Source organism: Cricetulus griseus, chromosome 6, assembly GCF_003668045.3.
Source record: "Cricetulus griseus strain 17A/GY chromosome 6, alternate assembly CriGri-PICRH-1.0, whole genome shotgun sequence".
NCBI classification, from domain to species: domain Eukaryota; kingdom Metazoa; phylum Chordata; class Mammalia; order Rodentia; family Cricetidae; genus Cricetulus; species Cricetulus griseus.
The window spans coordinates 65,564,999-65,589,029 of record NC_048599.1 but is presented as its reverse complement, the minus strand read 5'-3'; the positions used below and the strand labels follow the sequence as shown (position 1 = coordinate 65,589,029).

Here is a 24,031-nt window from a genome sequence, read left to right as displayed (position 1 = left end):
GTGGAGTGCCACTGGAAATAGCAACCACATTCCAGGGCAGGCCCTATGCTCAGAGCAGTTGGTCAATAAAAAACAGACTTCATGCTTTTTTGTGTGTGTGTATGTTTTTTTGTGTTATTTTTGTCTTACTAGTTTTCTTTTCATTCTTTTAGCTGTTTACCTGCTTTGGTTTTCTTTTCTTTCTTTTTTTTTGCTTTTTTTGTTGTTTTCCTTTGTTTGAGAGGATAAAGAACACGAAGTTGGGTGGGTAGGGAGGTGGGAGGATCTGGAAGGAGTCAAAGGTGGGAGAAGAACATGACAAAAATGTACTGTATAGAAATTTTTAAAAAGTAAAACCAAAGAAGGAAACTGTTTTCCCAGGTGCATCTATTATTATTCCTCCTCGTGAAGATAGCAAGAACAAAGGAAAGATACAAAAATACGTAAACTCTTGCACCTGATACAAGTTGTATAGTCCTATAAATATTACTTCCTTTAAAATGCATACTCTGGCATGAAACAACTGTAATTATCACCATAAATGGTCAGATCCTCCACAGAAATAACACACAGGATCAAAGTCTCTGCCACATAGAAGCCATGATCAGGTAGAATCATCTAGTCAAGGATACTTCTTTTGCAATAGGAAATTTGCAGAGTCATGAAACCAAATAAACATTAGTGTTTCCTTAACCTGGCTTTGTCTCTTTGAGTTGTTGCTTAGAGTCCAAGAGACTCTCCAAACTATATAGGCTATACATAGGACACACACACACACACACACACACACACACACACACACACACACACACAGAGAGAGAGAGAGAGAGAGAGAGAGAGAGAGAGAGAGAGAGAGAGAGAGAGAGAGAGAGTTGTTCTTGGTTCCTTTCCTTTGAAATTAGACCCTAGTGTTGAAGACACCACATAATTAGGACATGGAACCAGGAGGACTAGAGCTCATGCTGACCTGGAAGCCTCCTCTCTGAAGACTACTTCTCATATTATTGGAAGGTGCTATGCAAGCTGCCAAGGGGGTAAAAAAAACAAACAAACCAATCAATAGTCCTACTTAGCTATAAAGCCTGTGATCCATAACAAGGAGCAAGACAAGATATCCCACAGGGTGCAATAATGGCACTTATATTTTAGTGGTAACCAACAACCATGTATTGAGTGGGACTTCAGACCCACTGAATAGAAAGGGATTCATACTTGTTACAATAAAGAAAACCAATTACTCATTGCTGGTGAGGTCAAGGACCCTAGAGGAAACCTACTATTATTGCCACTTCCCTAAACAGTATAATTTTCAAATACATTATAAATATTTATCTTTATTCCTACGGGTAAATGTTGCTCATTCCTTTCATCAAAGAAAAGTCTTCTTGTAGCAGTTAGGCACTATCACAGAAGTCTATAAATGGTCAAGATGCATAGAACTCTGTGGTCTCCAGCCCTAACTAATACATCTACAACATAACCTCTACACCTAAGTCCCAGAGAACATAACAGAAGAGGGAGAAGAAAGATTGTGAGAGGCAGAGGACAATGATATCTGTGTTATATAGGACAGGAAAGCTGCACTCATGAACTCTCAACAATACAGTTGTCTAAACATGACCTGACTGATGACAATACCAGTCAATATGCCAACATGAATGAGAGCAGGCTCATGGAACTCTACCACTAGATGAAGCACTACTTACAGGTAATTAATGGCTGTGGAGAGAGGGAGATTAAGTTTTCTCCAGGGACAAGCCCCCTGACAGAATCTTCAATCCCCAAGTAGTCACATGTACATACAAGAAACACTAAATGGACTTAGCAGGTTGTATTCAAATATACATATGTATGTATAAATAATAATAATAAAGAGTTCATGAATTTGGGAGGGAGTGTGGGGTATAGGAGGAATTTGAGAGGGGAAGGAAGAGGTGAAATGTAAATGTAATACTCATGAATAAAATTATCAAAAATAAAAAAATCTATATTAAAAAGAAACATGTTTTCTATGTGCTAGGTCTTCTGTATATCTGAACACATGAAAATTAAAAATAATCAGTGCATAAACAATGCCAGGAACATACTTAATAAAGATTAACTATTAATACTATAAAGAATGGTAGTTGTGAATGTTTAAACTTCAGATTGGGGGCTCAGACTTTTTAAGCAGTTTGGAAGATCATAGCAATTCAAAGTTATTATTTGCTGTTTTAATTATATTTACATTGGCACTGATAGTAGAAAGGAAATGAAAGACAAATGTGTTAGCTCATGAAAACAAAGAAGTCAGCAAGACTCAACTGTATTCCTTATCATCTGCCAGGGAAAACAGCCAATTTTACATCAGAATGTCTTGATGTTAGAATTAAGAATCTTATCAATAAACCTCTAAAGATGATAACATTTAATCTTGAAGAAACAATGGTGATAAGCACAAAGGTGTACATCAGCACTAAATGTTTTTTCTTGAGGAAAAACATTTGCATGTGGTTGAGTTACCAGCTAAACTAGCTGTTTGTATGATGGAATAACATTTAAATGAGAAGGAAAGCAACCTGTGGCTAATTGGCCTTGGATAACATATTTTATCCAAAAAGAAATAAGTTTTTCACTTTAAATGATAGTATTTACTGCCAATAAGTAAATTTGAATTTCAAGTGAAAACCAGAATTCTGGCAAACATTTATCTGCAACTGTGAGCTTTGACAGCTTCTCAACACTTAAAGATCCACTGATTAAGTTATTGATATTAGCAAATGTGATTTGAAAACATTTTATAATGAACTGTGTCAACAGCTGATAACTGTATCACTCAAGGAAATAATGATTTCCATAAAACAACTCATGTAGTTACAAAAAATATGTAGTAGTGACAGCCAACAAGCAATATAGCCCAGTGGTCTTCATTTCAGTTGATGCACTATGTATTTTGATTTTATTTACTCATCCTCTAACTCTTTCCAGGTTCATCTGCCCCCCTCATCCTTACTTACCCAACTTTGTATTCTCTCCCTTTCTTTTTCAAAACCCATTAAGTCCAATTTATGCTGTCCTTATATTCTTGGATATATGGCCTTCCACTGGATTGTGATCATCTATCAGGGGATACCCCTCTTAAAGAAATTTGACTCTCCCTCTTGTGACAGCTGTCAGTTATGTAATAAGGCATAAAACTAAATTATTTGAATTTCTATATTTCAACTAACTTTTGAGAATCCACTATTAAGTTATTAGGAAAGACTCTACAACTGTAGCAATAACAGAATTATTAGTTCTCTCCCAATTATATTTCTATTTGAGGCCATTTTCTCCATTATTTGTGAAGTATGACAATCCAGCTGCCTTTAAGATGATACATTTATAAAAAAATAAAAGCAAATTATTTTGTTAGTTCTTTTCAAAAGAAAATGTGGTTGTTTTTATGGAAATACATTATTAAATATGTAGCTGTATAATATTTTTAGATGACTGGTAATATTATAACATATTGTAGTTTTAATTTCTAACTAAGTAAATACTGATAGTTGTAAATATCCTGGGTTAGAGCTGTAAGACAATGTGTAATATTTAGGAATGTAAAGATCCATCCAAACAAATGCTTTGACAGTCACTGCTGGATGGACAGGGTCCATTATGAAACAAAGGCCATTTCTGGAAAGTAAAGAAAGATTTTTTCCTCCAGCTCAGGTGAACCCCACTCTACCAGGCTGTGTGATTCTGATCAGTGAGCCAAGCTCTTCATATAGTGAGCTACAGTTGAAGGGTATTTTGGGGCTTGCTTCTGGATGGATTAATGGTGAGTGCATGAGAGTAGTACTCCTTATATTGAGAAATAGAGCGAGGATTAAAGAGTGATTATTTTGAAAATTGAATCCTGGAGGTTAAGGGCTCTGACCATTATTCACAGGCACTAAAGTGCTCCCTGCTAACTTGAAGGACTCTGAAAAATTTCCCCTTAATTGGGCTAAGTTTTCGTTTAAGACCAGTCATCTTCAGAGAAGGGAGGGGCTGGGCCTGTGCTATGCAGTAGCTGTGTGGCTGTATTTGGCTGGATCTGTAGCCCACATGGGGCCCATGAGGAATGGGCAGGCTGTGGGTGGGGGCAGGGGACTTAATTCTTCAATCTTAATATCAGCATATCTTCATCAATGCAGGTTGTCTCAGTAGTAATAGAAACCATGGCTATAAGCTTCGGGAGTTTCACTGTAGCATCAGTGAGCTTCCAGGAAACAGGACATATGTTACACACATGTTTCTGACTGTCCTTGACTGAAAACCAAGTTATCTCCTGTTGTGCCACTTCTAAATTAGCTTCTTAATCAAAGGCTATTTTATGGGGATTTTCTAGGTGCCCAAGATTGAATTAAGTGCCTTTATGAAACCATTTCAGAACACTATTATTGCTCCTAGGGTATTAGTTGAGGAAATTCAATAATATATGTAAGGTATTTGGGCATGTGGTTAAATTGGCTTCTAAATATTTATGCTTATACCAATAAACCTGGGTGACTCCACCTTGGTCAGAAAAGCTTACTTTTGCAGTTAGTGCAGAGATTAATAACTGCTAAAAGTGCTGAAAAGAAGAGACAAAGTGCTCAGCCCTAAATGGGATATTTTAATTAAATATTCTGCCCTCCACCAGGGTTCAGTAAATGTCATGGGAGAGGGGGTATGAAGAGTGGGAGAGCTAGAGGATGAGGAGGGGTACAATGAAATGCTATCTTTAAGACATGACACGGCCATCACCAACATGAATTATAATTCATCATAGCCACAGCTGTGGTTATTTGCACTAGATCAAACCATCTCAGTTCTGGCATAGATAGGGGAGGTATGCTCCAGGTCCCACCCCTTAATGAAGACCCATTGCTAGTTGATTGCTGCTAGAGAAGGGAGAATCATTCTTTTTTGGGGGGTGTTTCTACTGGTAATTTTTTCTGTGCTCCAATGGGTGGCCCTATGCCCATGCACCTACAGACAGCACTAACTGAACTTCATGATTTGTCTGAAAACCAAAACAAAACAATAAGACCCCTTCATAAAAGCCAGAAAAGAAATAAAAAGGAGGGATGTCTCAATGGTTGAGAGCACACACTGCTCTTGTACAGGACCTGAGTTCAGTTCTTAGCACCCATGTTGGGTGACTCAGAACCACCTGTAACTCCAGTTTTAGTGATATCTGATCATCCTGGCCTCTGTGAGCACTGGCACTTAGGTGCATATACCAACTCAAAGACATAAAAAATAAAATAAACATCTAGAAAAAAGAAAAAAAGACTTGAAATTAGTAGGGAGACATGTTGAGGGAATATGCAGGGGGAGTAGGAAAAAGGAGATGGGCTGGATATGTTATATTCATTATATCTGTGAATGTAATTGTCAATAATTAAAAACAACTTAATAAGTAAAATAAAAAATAAAGCCTTCATCAGAACAGTTCTGACTTCAGATTTCCATCACTTCAACAGGGAGCTGCCAAGTGCACCTGATGGTTCATCTCATGGAGCCTTTAGAAAGCAATAATACTTATTCCAAGAAGAACAGAATAGAGGAAAGGATGAACCAAGGGAGATGTAGAACTAAGCCTCTGCTTTGTGATGAGCAAAATAAAGCAAACTGTCTAACAAAACATTGAGGGAAGTGAATTGTGATTTCCCTGATGGGATTATTACTATTAACATTCTAATTCACCCCATTTTTATAATTGGTGTAATTATAGATAGGCAATTTTCTCAAATATAAGACCTATATACCACATTTAAAATGATTATTCAAGCTAACACAGAATGGCAATATGCTATTACTGTGTTGCTTAGAAAGGCTTGATGGCTAGGGGACATCTTAGAAGACAATAGCTTCTTCACTCCTGGACCTTTGGATGAGTCATACAATCATAGATTCTGCACAGAAACAAGGTTAGTGGGTCTTCCTATTAGAGCCAAGCTCAGTGCATCATTTGGGGTGTGATTCAGTTGTTTACTGCCTCCACCAGTCATTTTATAACCTGTTTCTTTGATTTCAGAACTCTAAGCCATCCACATGTGATCCTTATAGGAAAACTCCCTTGTCATCTACTGTTGTCACAAGACCTTTCCTTTAAGTAGTCAAACAACCAGCTTCCAGTGCCAGCTACCACAAACGAAGGGTCATTTGCTCTCACAGGGCATGTTTCCATGCTAAGGCTGCAGGAGTCTGGAACTTTCAAATACTCCTCAGGATGCGTCTTTTCGTCTCTCTCCAAATTTAGATGACAAACCAAATGACCCTCACTCGATGAACTACATGATTACTATCCAAGGGTAGAGGTCAGCCACTGGCAAAGCAAATCCCACACCTGTGCTGCTAAAAGTCTGTGAGTATTCTTAAATCTGGGTCAGCTTGGAAGAAAAAAATTTCCAATTACACTGAGGAAAAGAAATAAACGAAACTGCACTGTACTTAGGTTAAACTCAGAAAATGATTTATAATGTTCATAGTACAATGGAAAAGAAAATTATGTGCATTTAAATGATGTGCACCTATTTTATCATTCCAGGGGATTGAAAGGCAGATATAGACAGTCTGGAGGTGTGAACAGGTGTGTCTAATTTCCAAATGTAAGATGCCTGTTTGTATTCTGAAGAGAAGCAGAAAGAAAGACTGGATTTGGTTGGGTGGGGAAGTTGGGGAGGAACTGGGAGGAACTGGGAGGAACTTGGGGGTGGGAAGGAAACCATAATCAGAATATACTGTATAAAAAATCTATTTTCAATAAAAAATGAGCAGCTAGGAGTTGGGGATTTACTATTGCAGCATTTGACAACAGCATCTGTAGGCCCCCAGCTTGAGGGGCTGTGGTAATGATGGTGCTGGAGATTACATTTTGAACTCTGCTTTCTTCTTTCCCATTGTTCCTAGATTGAACAATGGATCCCTAACTGTGCAAAGATGTCTATATCCCAATTTGTAGAAGTTGTGTTACCTTACACATCAAAAGGGACTCTGCAGATGTGACTAAGTGGAAGATTCTGAGCCAAAGGGATTATTATGCGAATGGCTTGTGTGTTCATCTCAAGAGTCTTTGACAGAAGAGGCAAGAGAGTCAGAAAAGAATAACAGAGACAGAGGTCTTAGCTGAACCGTTCACTACCCAAAGGATGCAGTGGTCCTCTAGAAGATGGAAAAACCAAGGAATAACCCTCCAGGAATGTAATCCTGCTCAGTCACATTAGACTAACATAATAAATTTGTGCTGTTTGTGGGACTGGGAGACTTATGGTAACTTGCCATATAAGCAAGTAGGAAGCTTCTTTACTGTAACTGATTCTAGGTTTTGTGTGGAGGATTTTTTTTAAACTCCTTTTTGAGGCTAAGACTGTCAGGTTGTTCACAAAGCTGAGGTCTCCATTCAACTGGCCTGGAGTTTAAGACCAAGCTAGAACTAACATTAAGCACAGAGAATACCCATTGTAGAGCTGTTATGGGTTGATGGACAGAGATCATACACAGTGCTCACTAGGTCTTTCATGAAGTTTGCTTTGCCTCTACCTCTGAACATCAAGAGCTATTACAGCCTACATCTCCACTAAGACCAACACTGAGTAAGTGATGATGCTGAAGTTGACAGACACCATACACATCACCAGGCAGACCCCACCTGGCTCTTTTGTCTTAGTAGCATTCCTGTTTTGTGTAGGGTCCTTCTCTATTTTTATGTTTTCTACTTCTCAAGGACCCAACTTTATTTCAAACATAGGTTCTGTTAACTTGTGTTAACTAGAATCTACTATTTTCATGGTCAAAGTTGCTGTTGAATCATGGATTGGCTTATAACCAACTTTGCCAATCAATCAAAGGTGGTCTCAGGACCCTTGATTAGAACATTAGGAGAAGCTATTTTTCTCATTCTTTGAACTTGGTAAGGAGTGGGCTTAAGGTCCAGAGTGTAGCTGGCAGGCCACTGCTGGTCTAAAAACATAACTGGAATGAGGGGACAGTGGAAGGAGTGAGCACAACTACTGGATCAGTCCATGACAGTGGCTAGCTCCATCTCTAACCCCACAGTATTGTCTGTCAGTGTGGCCCCTCTCTGGGTTCTCTCCCCAAACTGGGTTTTCTGTTTCTTGTTTGCTAAGAGCATTGATATGATATATATGGAAAGGAAGTTTGGACAACCTATGCTTTTTACACTCAGTGCAGAAGCCAAGGTAGATGCGGACTTCTAGGCTTCAGAACATTAAACTCAGCACTATTTTAGCAAATCCTTCTTTGTTATTTTCCTTTTACAAAGAAAATAGAAACACACAGAGACTAAGACCTTAGCTAACATTATGGTTGGCAAATGGTGGTGCTCCAGGCTGCTAGAATCTATTGCTTGTACTTTATCATTTCAAGTTGCTTACCTTCATAACACTCAGAAAATGTTGTTTTTATTAGTACCTTAAACTTATATTATGCCTACTGTCTAGACACTCTCTTAATAAGTCACAAAATAGATTCAGATGTAAAATCCTAAAACCCATAAAGTGTTAGTTCTTTTCCTGATGCTCTTAGTCATATCACTTTCTCAGAGCCTCATTTTTCTTTACCAATAAAATAAAATCACCCTATAAAATTCCACTTGAAGATTATGGTATAGAAACAAGAGCACTGGGCAGGGCCAGCTGTGTGTCCTCAGACAAGTCATCTACCTCTCTGTATCTTTGTCTGCTTCTACAAGTATATGTCTACACGATGCACTGTGCTCTTGAAAGTGTGGCACTAATTTATTCAAGCAGTAAATGAAAGCCTGTGGCTTTACTGAGCTAAATGGGTAAGTTGCAAGAATTTTACTACCACTTTTAGTGTCCAATTTCAATGTTATTCAGCTTGCTTTTCCTATAAGTAAAACCCAAGATTGAAGAAATAAAACAAAATCTCAGAATTCTAGCAGTCTCTGCTGGCAGGAAGTGACCATTATTAAAGTGTCAGTGTGCACCACTCATCACCTACATGGAGGAGATGAGCTGTGGGAACTCCATGGCCTTTGTGATGACTGTCGTGACTCCTGGTGGGGTGGAAACTGTCAGAGGTCACACTGCACAGTCACATACTCTTCCATTCAGCTTCCCATGTTTACTGGGGAGGGGACTTGTGTCCTCTATGCTCTCTGTCCTGGGGCTTCTTCAGGTCAAACTTACAAAATGGTCAACTATCTACTGCTTTGCATTGGGGAAGGCCAGGGACTTCTATGGACTTAACTTTAGGAAAATTCATCAGGCCAATTTCGCTGTGCTTTCCCAATGTTTCTCAGACCCAGGATCTACAGTTGGGACTAGTTTACCTTATTTAGCAAGAACACAGTGCTGTGGGATATCACTGAGAATGATATATCAAGGTGTCTGAAATATAAGAAAAGCCTTTCAAGACACTGGGCATTGTTCTTGGGCAACAAGCAAACTGCTGTGCTTAATGTGTGTTACTGGAGCACAAAGAACATCCACTGGTGGTGTGAGGCTGGCTGAGGGCTCACAGCAGCAGCGCATGCCCCAGCTCTCTGTGTGCTTTTGGAGCATTCATGCTTGTTTTTCTCTGTCTGGTTCCCCTAGCCTAGGAGTAGGGCAAGAGTTTCAGCACCTTGCCAGTTATTACTCTTCTCATGGCAATGATAATAGCCATAGTTTATCTAGCATTTCCTGTGTGTTCAGCAATGTGTTAAATACTACATCTGAATTAGCCTTCAATCCTCATAACCATCACACAAGAACAGAAAAGACAGATGGGACAGTGACCAAATTTCTCCATCATCATAGCCCTTACTAGATTAACCCTCACTTTACTGTTTGTTAAAGAATATTTCAATGTAATGAATGGGAGGGGATTCTTGTAAATAGCTGGTCTCCTAAGGCATCCAAGGAAATGAGAGCTAAGAGTGGGATGTGGAGGTTTTAGATTGTTTACAACAGGCTGTGGACCCCACTGAACTTTCACACTGGCCTGGCCAACTTGGAGCCTAGGTTTCAGGAAAGACTGTGTGCAGTCATCTGGCTGCTGTGTATAAGTGCTAGATCTGTCTCTGAATTTCCCTTCCTCTGTTTTCTTGTGAGTGTATGTGTGCTTGTGTACATGTATGAGTTTGTGTATGTGTACAGGAGTGTGTGCTTGTTCATAAGCATGTCCGTGAAAGTCAGAAGCCAACCCTGAGTCTTCTTTACCTTGTTTATTAGGACAGGGTCTCTTATTGACCTGGAGCTAGTCAAGTAGGATAGAATGGCTACTCAGACCGCATGAGAGCCTCACACATACATGGGTAGAAACAAGTGTGCTCACCCACCGCCCTGCTTTCCTCACCACCTGGGTACTTCTTCGGAGTCAGAAGCAGCACTACGGAGCCACCCGTGAAACTGTATTCCAACGTTCCAGCAAGACTCTGCTCTCTGGCTCCCAGGGGTCTCATCCATCATAAAGAGATAATTAGCCTGTTGTTTTTGAAATCAGTCATCCAGCCTCATAATCACTTTCTCAAAATGTACAGGCGATTACATGACTGATGATGATGTGACAGGGAAAAGAGCACATTAGGGACAGAGAGTGTTTGCTGATCTGGCTGGGGGAAGGGAGTTGTGACAGTGTGAATGAGAAAGGCCCTCAGAGGTTCAGGTATTTGAACACCTGCCTGGTCCTTTGTGGAACTGAGTAGGGAAGGATTAAGTGTGGCCTTGTTGGAGAAGGTGAGTCATTAGGAGTGGGCTTTGAGGTTCCAAAAGCCTATACCAGACTCAGCCTTGCTCTATCTCCAGCTTGTGGATCAGAATGTAAGCTTTTAGCTACCACTCCAGTGCCATGCCTGTCTGTCTGCCACCATGGTCCCCTCCATGATGGCGGTGAACTCACCCTCAACTGTCAGCAAGCGCTCCATTAAATGCTTTCTTTTTAAAGTTGCCTTGGTCATGGTGTCTCTTCACAGCAATAGAGCAGTGATTAACATGGAGGAGAAACAGCTGAAATGAAGGTGAAGCTGAGACAAAACCACAGAGGACTGGGCAACCTGAGCCCACCATCTTTACTCAGGTATAAACACTTGATGTGTAAAATGGGAAGCAGGGGAGGGGGGGTCACTGCACTTGGTTGCTTGTTGTGAGGAAAAAGTCAAGAGAGGTGACATGAAGCATCCAGGACAGTACCAGGTACAAAGGACTCACTCAGTATATGTTAGAGTTTCTATCTCCTGATATATTTCCCCCCTGCTCTAAAACACAGATTGCCAACATAGAGGTCCCACCATTGATTACATACACGCACCCCAGAAGTTCCTGTTTCATACTTGTGGCTACCAGGCTCCTGCCAGGGAGCCAATACAGTGAGTTCTAACCCCAAGTCCTTCTCATATCTGGGTTTCTCTGGTTCTTTTTTTTTTTTTTTTTTTTTTTTTTGCCATCCCTGGCTGCTTTGGAGGACTATGTGATCAGTCTGGTTCCACTCCAATAATCCCTATTTCCTGATCGAAGCTTAGCTCACCAGCATCTTTAACCCCATCTGTAACCAGTATTTTCCTTTCCTACTTTATGTGTTTGTACATTCCATATTTGTACATGGCCTGTTGAAATCATTTGAGGCACCATACTGTCTGCTACACTTCAAGTTGCTTCACCCAGAGAATTTCTGTTTCCTCGGCTCCAATGTCTTGTTGCAGCAGGGATGAGTGAAATCCTTGATTGAAAGACTTTTTCTGAAACGGACTTCACTGGTGCCCCAAACATGCCTAAATTATGGCAGGCAATCACCAAATATTTTAGGAGCAAAAACCAGTCAAAATTAAACACTGCTAGATACACTGTAAGACCCTTTGCATATACTAAAGAATTTAATTCTTATAGTGACCCAGTGAGATACGCATTTAGTATCTTTTCACTTTACAGGTAAGAACTGAGGCACAAAGCTATCATATGTTAACCCTTACAGAAGTGAGGCAGAACAAGAACTTAAGACCAGGCTGTCTAACTGGCTGTCTATTTTATCTGCCTGTTCACACTCTTACACTACTTCCAAACCCTCCTCTGGCCATGAAGTGTACTTTGTATTTTATTTTACCTTTTAAGGATTTATTTATTTATTATGTATACAGTGTTCTGTCTGCATGTATCCCTGCAGGTCAGAAGAGGGCACTAGATCTCATTACAGCTGGTTGTGAGCCATTATGTGGTTGCTGGGAATGGAACTCAGGACCTCATGAAGACCAGCTAGTGTTCTTAACCACTGAGCCATCTCTCCAGCCCCACTTTGTATTTTAATACCACAATCCAGCCTCATTACTGAAAGAGTTCTCTTTCCAGACCCAATTCCACATTTACATCCCAGGCCTCACTTTTCCATGCTTGTGAGCCTTAACCGACTAATACATAGTTATAGGTAAAATAAAAAACAAACAAACAAACATTAGGATAATAGAATGAATATAGAAAAAAAATTCCCACATTAAGACCCAGTGAGGAAAAGTGAAAAAAAAAAAAACCAATAAAGAGGGAAGTCATGCGTGTCCTATTAGAGTTTGCATGATATGTTGGGGCAGGAGGGAGGGGAACAAACAGAAGAAAGACTTCATAGAGAAGGGCTGACTCTCTCCCTGGTGTGTGTGTGTGTGTGTGTGTGTGTGTGTGTGTGTGTGTGTGTGTGAGAGAGAGAGAGAGAGAGAGAGAGAGAGAGAGAGAGAGAGAGAGTAGCTATTTGGAGAGAATTTAGAAATTTTAGAAAATGAGTCTAATGATGTCACCTGAGATAACATTATACTTATTTTCTATAATTTCTAAATAATAAAACCACAGAACTACCACGATAGGTGTGGCAATCTTGTCATTCATTTGTACCCGAGCCCATGACTTATTCTGGTTGTAAAGAACACATTCTCTGCCCAGTAGGATTCATAAACAAGCTGTAGCATTCACCTGGAGAGAATTTTGGCCTAGAGCTGTTATCGCATTCAGTGACAAGGTACAAGCTTTCCCAGGTAGCAGCTCTGGAACTTGATGGATTTGTAGTCATCTCTAGGGACACCTCTGGTCTGGTCTTTGTGAGAAGAGTAGCCGAGGACAGCAAGTGTGTCCCAGGGACAGGGATGTCAGCCCAGCTCTGTGAGAGGCAGAGTTTTCACAAACAGCACAGGCTGAGGACGGAGTACAGGTCACTGCCTTTACAGACTCACCCCTACATCCAGTTCTTAATGCTGTTCCCCACAGCTGAATTACAATGGGTCAGCACATGGTCTCTAATGATAGCAGGGGGCTCTGTCTCCTTTGCTTGTATTGCTTGAGAGCATAATATCCTTGGGACGTTTCTTCATACAGAGAAGATGAGGATCACCATCTCCCATGGAGAAGGCATAAGTGCATCTCATTTTATCTGTACAATATGATAGCTGATTTTCATTTTCTTAACTTTAGAACTCAACAGAAACAGCTGTTTGATCGCTTCTGGAGAAATAACTCAGTTGCTACAGCTACACATTTATATTTAAGGAAATCCGGTTTTAACTGCAGTTTGCAGTCCAGTCTTATTGTGCAAGGGCTCTCTTATGGATGTGCTAGACAGAGACATAAAAATGTGACCTAGTATGATGGGCTGCTGCTATATCATTTCATTATCCCATAGCTCTTTGATGAGACTGTGAGAGTTTTCATTGATGCTATGGCTTGCAGTTAACTTAAGCAAATCTCTTTAACACAGAGCTACTTAGCAGCATTCAAATGAGTCTCAGAACAGTTTTGTTTTGTCTTTCCTGAGCCCATCTGATCCACACTAGCAGCTCATAGAAGCAAATCTCAGGGAGGGGTCACCATTACCTTACCTGATGATTTCCAGTTCAAATTATTTTTGGCTTCATTGACTTTTCAGGGTTAAAATTCTGAATGGTATTGGGTTCTGACTTTCTTCATAAGTGACCACTCACAATAGTTATTAACCTCAGATGTAGGAGACAGCATGGCACTATGGGAAGAGTAGACCTGAAGTGAAGCCACAGCTTCACTTGATTTAGTGATCTCAGATTTCTGTTAATAAGTAGCCAGGAACATTTTCTGGACCCAAGATGGAAAGAAGAATCACTGAACTAGTATCTCTGGATTCTTTTGAGTCCTATTTCCCTCAACTGAATAATGAAAAAATAAATAAAAAATGCTAACATCTGACAGGAACATTAGTAACTGGCATTTATGGATGTATTTGGTAAATTGTCAATTTACTATAATCCCCTAAATTTTTATTATTTTTGACAAGATAAATCATCTAAGTAGCGACATGGACAAGCTATCAGTAATTCATAGGATTTTAACCATTTTTACAATTGGCTGTACATTTAGAAACATTGTCTCCATATGCTCCAATTAAAAACAATTCTCTGGAGGGATATTAAACAACTTCCTAGAATTTATCTTAAAATATCATTTCAGCCATACTGCTGGAACATTCTTCAGGGAACCCACATAATAACAACCAGTGCTGCTTAGACTGATTGACCATTTCCTTTATTTCTGGGACCTTGGAAGGCTCAGGACACAAAACTTAGATGTCTTATAAATCCACATGTGTCAGGGAGGTAGCATGGCAAACACGAAAAGTCTCATATGATAGGCCTGGCAGGTGTATCTGTTTTATCCACGCAGACAGAACATGATAGGTCTCCTTTAGGGTTGAGCAGCAGTTGTGTAGGAAGTAATCCATGCACCCTTCCTCAGAGTGAGACTTTGCAAAGGCAGATGATGAATGATTTAATCTGACTGACTTGATTCACTTCATATGGCATGGTCACTTTGTGGGAACCCTACTCATAACATACTGTCAAAAAAGCATGCACTTACAGAATCAGTTCTCAGAAGGTGCTACAGGAGTTATGTGGGCCAGTGCAAGCTATTTGTAGTACTTATTTGGTGGCAACCGCAAAGAGAGTCTCTATTCACTATTTCAGGGTGCTCGATAATCCAGTTGGCTCACCCCCAAAGCCAAAACCTTTCCATGGTGATAGGATAGGACTGACCAGGATTGCCAGAGTCATGTTACCCAATATTCTCTCAGAGGCTTCAGACTCCCACTGATAAATGAGAATAATCTATTCTCCTCAGAGATATTCTGACAAAGATGAAAGGTTAATACAAAGGGAGATAAGATGTGTGAACCCCGAAAGTGGTATCCCCAGACACACCTATCATATCTTGACAGTCTATTTCTTTAGTAGGTGATCTGAAAGTGTGTTTCAAGATAAATGCAAACAGGAACTAAGACAAAAAGCAATGACATTGAACCTGGGACATTTTTTTCTTCTTTAGACAAATGATAAACTTCCTAAATCTGTAGCAAGAAACCAAAGTGGAAACATAATTAATGTGATCACAATGGAGTCAGAACTAGTTTGAAAACAGATGGCTTATTAGGAAGTCCTATACAGCCAGGCAGGAGAGGGAAAAGAGAGAGCGGCATGTGTTCGGCCCTGATATTTAAAGCCTTGCTACTTCACTCTGACCACGCCCAGTGTGCGTGTTCAGCGTCACCTGTGCCAGCCCCCAAGTGGGAGTGGTTAGCATTTCCCCCTACAAGGAAAAGATTGATTACATGTAATAATACATGTAATATAATGAGTACCACCTGTCTCTTGAAATGCTCACTCATTTAGAGACAGTTAAGCAAGGCAGTGCTCTTCCTTCAACAAGGGTCAAGTGGTTGAGGTTACCTAACTTCTCAAAGAAGAGAGGAGCAACTTAGGACAATATTTCAATGACACTTAAAGGTTGAAAGAAAAATCAGAATCTGTGGGGGAATTTCTAAGTAGAGGGGTGATAAGAGCAGACACCAAATAGCTGATCCCTCAGGTGTCAGAAAAGTCCACAAGTGAATCATTGGATCACAGGAAAGGCAGAGAAAAAAACAAACCACAACACTGACTACCAACAATGACAGCACAATGCTCAGTGTTTACTTTGGTATTAAACAGACTCCACATGTCTTAGAGTACATGTGAGGGAACCAGTTACCTTGATTAAATCTCCAAAGAGCATGGAGTTGTGAGCAGTGTGATTGAAAGGCACTTACTAGGATACCGTTCCTCTTCCTCTGTTGGTTGCTCCTTTTCTGGCTTAGGTGGGCCCTTGATTTTATACACCAAAGCACGCAGTTTCCCTGTCCAGGAAGTGTCCTCCTCCTCCTCCTCTTCTTCCTCCAAGGGAACCCCTAACAAGCCACAGAACAGAGTGCAAATCCAAACAGTACATTGTCAGAATATAACGAAGCAGTTTCCCATCCTTCTGAAACATTTTCAAGAGATTACAGGTAGCCTTCCAAGAATATTTATCTGTATTATGCCTTTCAAATAGTTACTAAAATATATGATTTTCTGTGTCCCAGAACACCAAATAAATATAATCCCAAGACTTTACTTTTCCTAACCCATATTGAAAAGGGCTCTAGAGTCTCTAGAAATACTATAACATTTATTGTTTCAAATGAGCTCAGCTTTTTTCTACATATTACTAATTTATCCACGTACAAGAATCATAAATGCCACCACCCACTTAAAAATCAGCAGATATGAATCATGGAAGCCATGGCTCAGAATCAGAAGGCATTGAAACCCACTTAAACAATTACAATAGCTACAAAGCAAAGGGACAAAATCTTGGCTTGGCTAGGAGAACATTCATTGTAAGTTCATTGTAAGTGAACTGGGTGAAGTGTAGAACCAGTTATCCTCCTCACTCCCCCTTTTTTCCCCAGAGACTTTCTCATTCCTTCTCTGTATCCTCACAAAGATTCTTCTAGGCAAATGGGTTTTCATCCTCCCATTCTGCTAGGGACATTTCCTGTATCCTTTCTGACATGTGTAGTTTGAACAATTGGTACCATAAGGTCAGACATAGAGTAACTTCTCAACCCTTCACTGGCATTCTAACAAAGGAAGATGGGGCACTAGCTCATCTCTCAGGAACTCACCACAGTGAACCAGAAGGTCCTCATGGAAGTCATACAGTTCCTCTCGGATCTCCTCTGGGCAGGGGCAGTTCTCTCCCAGGTGAAAGTTGAGGAGCATGTTGATCTGTGAGGGCAAAGGAGGAATGGCTAGCTGAACTCCATGTCGGTCATAGGAGCTCTGATCATGCCTTAGACACCAAACAGTCTTTGAATTTTTTATTTAAAAGTTTTTGAAGGGCAGGGGAAGTAAAAGTGACCAACATACAAACATAACTTTCTCTTTTTCTTATACTAAGGGCTGTCTATTAATTGTACAGAATTTGGAGAATATTTAGAGTAGCAAATTCCTATCATTTTTTGTGAGTATATGGTGTGTGTGTGTGTGTGTGTGTGTGTGTGTGTGTGTGTGTGCACGTGTGTGCTGAATGTGGGCACATATGAGCCATGGCATGCATGTGGACGTCAGAAGACAACCTTAGGAGTTGGTCCTTGCTTTCCTTCTTATCTGAGACAGGGTCTTTTTGCGTTGGTTTTCACTTCATACATCAGGCTAGCTGGCCTGTGAATGTCCAGGAATTCTCCTGTCTCCATTTCCCTTCTCTCCATATGAGCATTGGGATCACAGATGCTCACACTATTCATCAACTTTTATGAGAGTTCTAGGGGTTCAAAATCACATCTTTATACTTGTATGGCAAGTGCTTTTACATACCAGACCATTTCTCGACTTGCTTTTGCTTTTCTTATAAACAAAGTTGCTTTGAATATTTTATATATGTTTTGTTCACATTTTAGATTATTTTCTTAGGAAAAACTAGAAGCAAAATGAGTGGAGCAACAGGTCTGTACAATTTAATGGCTTGTGATATGAATTGTAAATTGCTTCCCAGAAATCTCACAACAATTTGCATTATCCCAAATTTATGTAAGTGTATGTTACTTTGGCATCTCTATTACACTAATGAGAGCTCAGCACATTTTCAAATATTTTCCAGTTTAATGGGTGAAGAATATCACATCTCTGTTGCTTTGACTCACATTTAATTGGTGAGGTTGAAGTTTATTTTCCATGCATTAAGACCAATTTTATTTCATATTTTGTAAAGATTTCTTTTTATGTTCTCTTCCATTTTTCTACCAGGTAATTATCCACTTGCAAATTAGTTGGTGGAGTACTTTGCCTATTTTTCAGCTTAAACATTTTCTAATATATACTCAACAGATTTCTGGAGCTTTAGTTGTTTATAATACATATGCGATAGATTTCTGGAGTTTCAGCTAGCTTTTAATTTTATGTATAGGGTCTTTATTTAGGTTTTGGTTTTGAGATGTAGATTTATGTTCTGTACTCACTCTGCCTTTCTTTTCGTTTCTTTTATTCTGTTCTTGATGTTTTTTGTTTACCATGTAGTTTTCTTGCAGTTTAGGGAGACTCAACTAATTTATGGATACTTTAAACAAACAAGACATACAAACTTACAAAGGGAAATGATAATAGTGAAGTTCATTTATTAAAGCCAAAAAAATCTGTGTTATAGTAAATAAATGTACTTCATCATTAGCTGACAAGAAGAGACCTGGTGGCTGCTCTCAGAGCCCCTGCAATCCTGAAGCAGTGTCTATATAAAGATATTCCTAAATGCAACCACTACAAAGTGTCATGAAAAATGAGCAATCCTCACTAGTGATAAAGTGGGGCAGTTGTTCTGCTGTATACATTAATCCCAGCTAGGCTCCTGGACTTTGGAATACTGGCCGACAACTGCAGGTCAGTGAGCAGGTGGAGAAACTGCAGAAACAGTTAGAGGTCACTGTAGGGAGTAACCCTAGCCCCGCCCAATAGTCCTGGGGCAGGTACCAGGTGGACCTGGGGACTCGCCCATAAGGGCGGGGTGAAGGAAAGCCGGCATGACGTAAGAGGGGCTTCTTAAAGAACTGCACGGGGGGACCGCGCTCTCTTTGTTCTGGCTGCGCTGGCTGGGTTCTTAACCTAGCTCTGGCCTGTGTAACACCCGGTTGTGCTTGGAAATAAAGAGACTTTAATCCAATATCTGGCGCCCAACGATAAACGAACCTGAAGAGCCAACGAGCACCCAGAAAATCCAGTGAGTTTCCCCCGTGCGTGAGGGGCTTACCCCCATTTGTCTCCACAGGAGAAGAAAATCTTTGGATACCATCAAAATTGATCAAGATTCGAGTTGAAGGAGACAACCCCCTCGACAAGGATGACTGACAGGTATTTTCTGAGGAACTGCCCTCTATAAGTCAAAGGACATTACATGTATGGATACTCAAGGAAAGAACGTAGCTATAACCATCGAACAAAAGGAACGTGCTATACGGTAAAAATTTACAGCTGTCTCTCGAATAACTCTATGTCTATTCATTTCCTGGTCCCTATTCAACTAAATCGAGACTGGATTTAGAGTTGGGTTTGGCTTTCCTACTCTAAAATCCAAGCATGTTATTTAACAACATTTAAAAGTTTCTGTGTTATATCAAGAAGCCAATTGCTATAATACAGAATAAATGAAGAATAAGAGGACTATCTTTGTTTTTCTTGGCTTTTCTTTTACACCCTCTCAGAATCGTTGTTAGTCAAGGCTCATCAAGGTACCTTTTCCAGTACACATACATAAACAAGCGAACATTTCTCTGATGACACTTATGTTTGAGTCCCATACAGCCATCAAGACCCAGCCTGACAGCAATCCCTACATGCTCCGAAAAAGTAATTGGACTACACCTTCCTGACTACACTGGATTCAACTCACTCCGTTTCGACTGACACTCCAACCAGAACCTCGAGTAACGACTTCAATCAAGTTGAGGATTTCAACGTAGATCTTCAATCAAACAAATCATCTAACATGGACTAGACATAACTCATTAGAGACTTTCCCTGTACTAGCGTTTTTTTTTTCCACAGGGCCCCCACATGACCATCTTCGTCCCGTTTCAGCAGGAAGTAACCTAGAAGATGCTACGCCCCCGTTCCCCATTATTGTGTATTAGGGTAGTGTAAGCCTAGTTAAGAATGACCTTCTTATTGTTTAGAGTTGGGATTGGAAGAAGGTGTTCAAGTTAGACACTTTTTCCACATGACTTTAAGACTTAGCTAGAATAGACATAGGATGTATCATAGCAGATTATTGTATATTCTTGTATTCCACCCTTATGATTGTTAGTTTTGGATATTTTACACTATTAAGTTTTAATCCTCTCTTAGACTAAAAGGGGAATTGTAGGGAGTAACCCTAGCCCCGCCCAATAGTCCTGGGGCAGGTACCAGGTGGACCTGGGGACTGGGCGGGGTGAAGGAAAGCCGGCATGACGTAAGAGGGGCTTCTTAAAGAACTGCATGGGGGGACCGCGCTCTCTTTGTTCTGGCTGCGCTGGCTGGGTTCTTAACCTAGCTCTGGCCTGTGTAACACCCGGTTGTGCTTGGAAATAAAGAGACTTTAATCCAATAGGTCACCTTTTCCCCTTGGTGGTTCAGACATGCTATGCCAACAACTAGGCAGAGAGCTTTTCCTTAAGTGTTGAGGACTTCATGGTTGGAAGAATTTCTAGGGGAAATCCCACCCTGGGGTCTGCAGGCAAATTGAATCAGTCTCCGAGGACCCAGGTACCCTGACTTTGCTGAGATCCCTGGGATACTGTGCCCCCAGACAGTGCATAGTGCAGAGATTACAGAGGTGAGCTGCTTTGGCCCCTGACTTGGGCCCAACTTCTGCCTGCCCACTCTAGGAAATCCTGCACAGGGGTCTGCAGGCAAACTGAATTGGCCCCTGAGGACCAAGCAACCCAGAGTCTGCTGACATCTCTGTGCCAGTCCTGCTCTCGCCCACCTGGAGAGCCAGTGCCTCAGACCTGCCTGCACCCACCTTGAGACCCATGGAAGTATCGGAGCCAATTGCACCCACCTGAAGAGAACCCCAGACCAATACACACCAGGAAAGGAAGTGACACCAACTGCACACACTGGAAGAAGAGATGGGAAGGCGACAATATAAGAACACATCTAGCATCAGCAAAACCAATATGACACCACCAGAGTCTAGGGTCTGTACACCAGCGAGACATGAACATCCCAACACAGATGGAGCAGAAGAGAGCAACCTTAAAAACAACTTCATGCAGATGATAGAGACCCTAAGAGAGGAAAGCAGAAAATCCTTCAGAGAAATGGAAGAAAAGACAAACAAAAAGATGCAAGAAATCAAGGAAAGCCAAGAAAATAGAATGAAACAGCTGAAGGAAACAGTTCAGGACCTGAAAACTGAAATAGAGACAATAAAGAAAACACAAACTGAGGGAATGCTGGAAGTGGAAAAGCTGAGTAAACAATCAGGAACCACAAATGCAAACATAACCAACAGAATACAAGAGATGGAAGACAGAATCTCAGACGCTGAAGATAAACTAGAGGAAATAAATTCATCAAGCAAAGAAAATCTTAAGTCCAACAAATCCTTAACACAAAATATCCAGGAAATATGGGACACTGTGAAAAGACCAAACCTAAGGATAATAAGTATAGAAGAAGGTGAAGAAACCTAACTCAAAGGTCCAGAAAACATATTCAACAAAATCATAGAAGAAAACTTTCCCAACCTAAAGAAAGACTTGCCAATGAAAGTACAAGAAGCCTACAGAACGCCAAATAGAGTGGACCACAAAAGAAATTCCCCTTGTCACATAATAATTAAAACACCAAACATACAGAATAAAGAAAGAATATTAAGAGCAGCAAAGGAAAAAGGCCAAGTAACATATAAAGGCAAACCTATCAGAATTATACCATACTTCTCCATGGAAACTCTGAAAGGCAGAAGGACCTGGATAGATATTCTACCAACTCTGAGAGAACATGGATGCCAGCCCAGACTACTATACCCAGCAAAGCTTTCAATCACTATAAATGGAGAAAATAAGATATACCATGACAAAACCAGGTTTAAACAATATGAAACCACTAATCCAGCCCTACAGAAAGTACTGGAAGCAAAACTCCAACCTAAGGAAATTAACTACACTCACAAAAACATAGGCAATAGATAATCCCACTTTACGAAAACCCAAAAGTAAAAGCAGGGTAAATCCACATACAATACCGCTACCAACAACAAATCAAAAACAAACAAAAATAAACACTCAATGGACCTTCATTTCCCTCAATATTAATGGTCTTAACTCACCTATAAAATGACACAGGCTAACAAATTGGATACGAAGACAGAATCCATCCTTCTGCTGCATACAAGAAACACACCTCAAATTCAAAGACAGACATTACCTTGGAGTATAGGGTTGGGGTAAGATATTCCAATCAAATGGACCCAAGAAATGAGCTGGGGTAGCTATCCTAGTATCTAACAAGTTAGTCTTCAAACTAAAATCAATCAAAAGAGATGAAGAAGGTCATTTCATATTCATCACAGGAAAAATCCATCAGGAAGAAGTCTCACTTCTAAACATCTATGCCCTAAATACAAAGGCACCAACATTCATAAAAGATACATTATTAAAACTCAAATCACAAATAAGACCTCACACAGTTATAGTGGGAGACACCCCACTCTCACCACTGCACCGGACCACCGTCTTTGTTAAGACAGAAACTTAACAAAGAGACAAAGGAACTAACAGAAGTTATGACCCAATTGGGATAAACAGACATCTATAGAACTTTCTATCCAAACACAAAAGAATATACCTTCTTTTCAGCATCACATGGAACTTAATCAAAAATCTACCACCATAGATGGCAACATAGCAAACCTCAACAAAATTGGACTAATCCCCTGTGTCTTATCAGACCACCATGCTTTAAAGTTAGAAATCCAAAACAAAGTGCAGAAAACCTACTGCACAACATGCAATTGCACCATTCCTGGGTCAAGGAAGAAATAAAGAAAGAAATTAAAGACATCCTAGAATTCAATGAAAATAAAGACACAGCATACCCAAACTTATGGGACTCTTTGAAAGCAGTACTAAGAGGAAAGTTCATAACTCTAATCGCTCACATGAAGAAGAAACTAGAGAATAGTCACATCAGAGAGTTAGCATCACAGCTGAAAGCTCTAGAACAAATCGAAGCAAATTCACCCCAGAGGAGTAGATGCCAGGAAATAATCAAAATGAGGCCAGAAATCAATAAAGTCGAAACAAAGAAAACAAGTCAAAGAATCAATGTAACAAAGAGTTGGTTCTTTGAGAAAATCAACAAGATAGACAAACCTTTATCCAAACTAAACTAACCAAAAAGCAGACAGAGAACATGCAACTTAACAAAATCAGAAATGAAAAGGGGGACATAACAATGGATACTGAGGAAATCCAGAGAATCTTCAGGTTATACTTTGAAAACCTGTACTCCACAAAATTTGAAAATTTAAAGGAAATGGACAATTTTCTGGACAGATATCACTTACCAAAAGTGAGTCAAGAACAGACAAGTGTCCCGACCTGCAGGACATCAACCTGGGGCAAGAGAGTCAGGGATAGGGAATGGGGACAAGAGACGCAGAAAGAACGGCCACAAGACAGGATTCTGATCAAGTGGCAAACTTTACTTTTCTCAGGCTAGCTTATATAGTCAGGATATGGGGAGGGGCAGAATGGGTTGTTTGTGAGCCAGGTGTCCGAGTAGGCAGGATATTAGGAAGCCACAAAGAAGATGTTTGGCAGGTAAAGAGTTCATAAGTAAGAGGTCCAGGAAGGGTTGCTTAGGTGACTGAGCCTGTAGGTGGAGGACTGGGTCAGGTTGTTTCTTTTCTTGAGCTGAGGTTCTAAGGAGCTGCTATGTAAAGGTTAACTATGTGGTCTGCCAAGCATGGCCTAGGATCTCATGCCAGGCCCTGAGATTTGGCTCCCAACAGACAAGCAACTTAAACAGACCTATAACCTCTAAGGAAATAGAAGCAGTCATCAAAAGTCTCCCAACCAAAAAAAAGCCCAGGGTGAGATGGCTTCAGAGAATTTTCTGGTGAAATTCTACCAGAAATTCAAAGAAGAGCTAATACCAATACTCCTCAAACTGTTCCACACAATAGAAGCAGAAGGTTTATTGCCAAACTCTTTTTACGAGGCTACAATTACCTTGGTACCCAAGCCACAAAAAATTCACAACTAA

General features: G+C 40.3%; 1 protein-coding gene across 1 annotated transcript in view; it reads right to left on the bottom strand.

Annotated features, from left to right (window-relative positions):
• Positions 1–24,031, bottom strand: part of Ryr3 (ryanodine receptor 3) — a 465,461-nt gene that overhangs the window by 158,064 nt on the left and 283,366 nt on the right. The window contains 2 exon segments of the mRNA XM_035447052.1: positions 16,015–16,152; positions 16,912–17,014. Coding sequence (XP_035302943.1) covers positions 16,015–16,152; positions 16,912–17,014 — 241 coding nt within the window.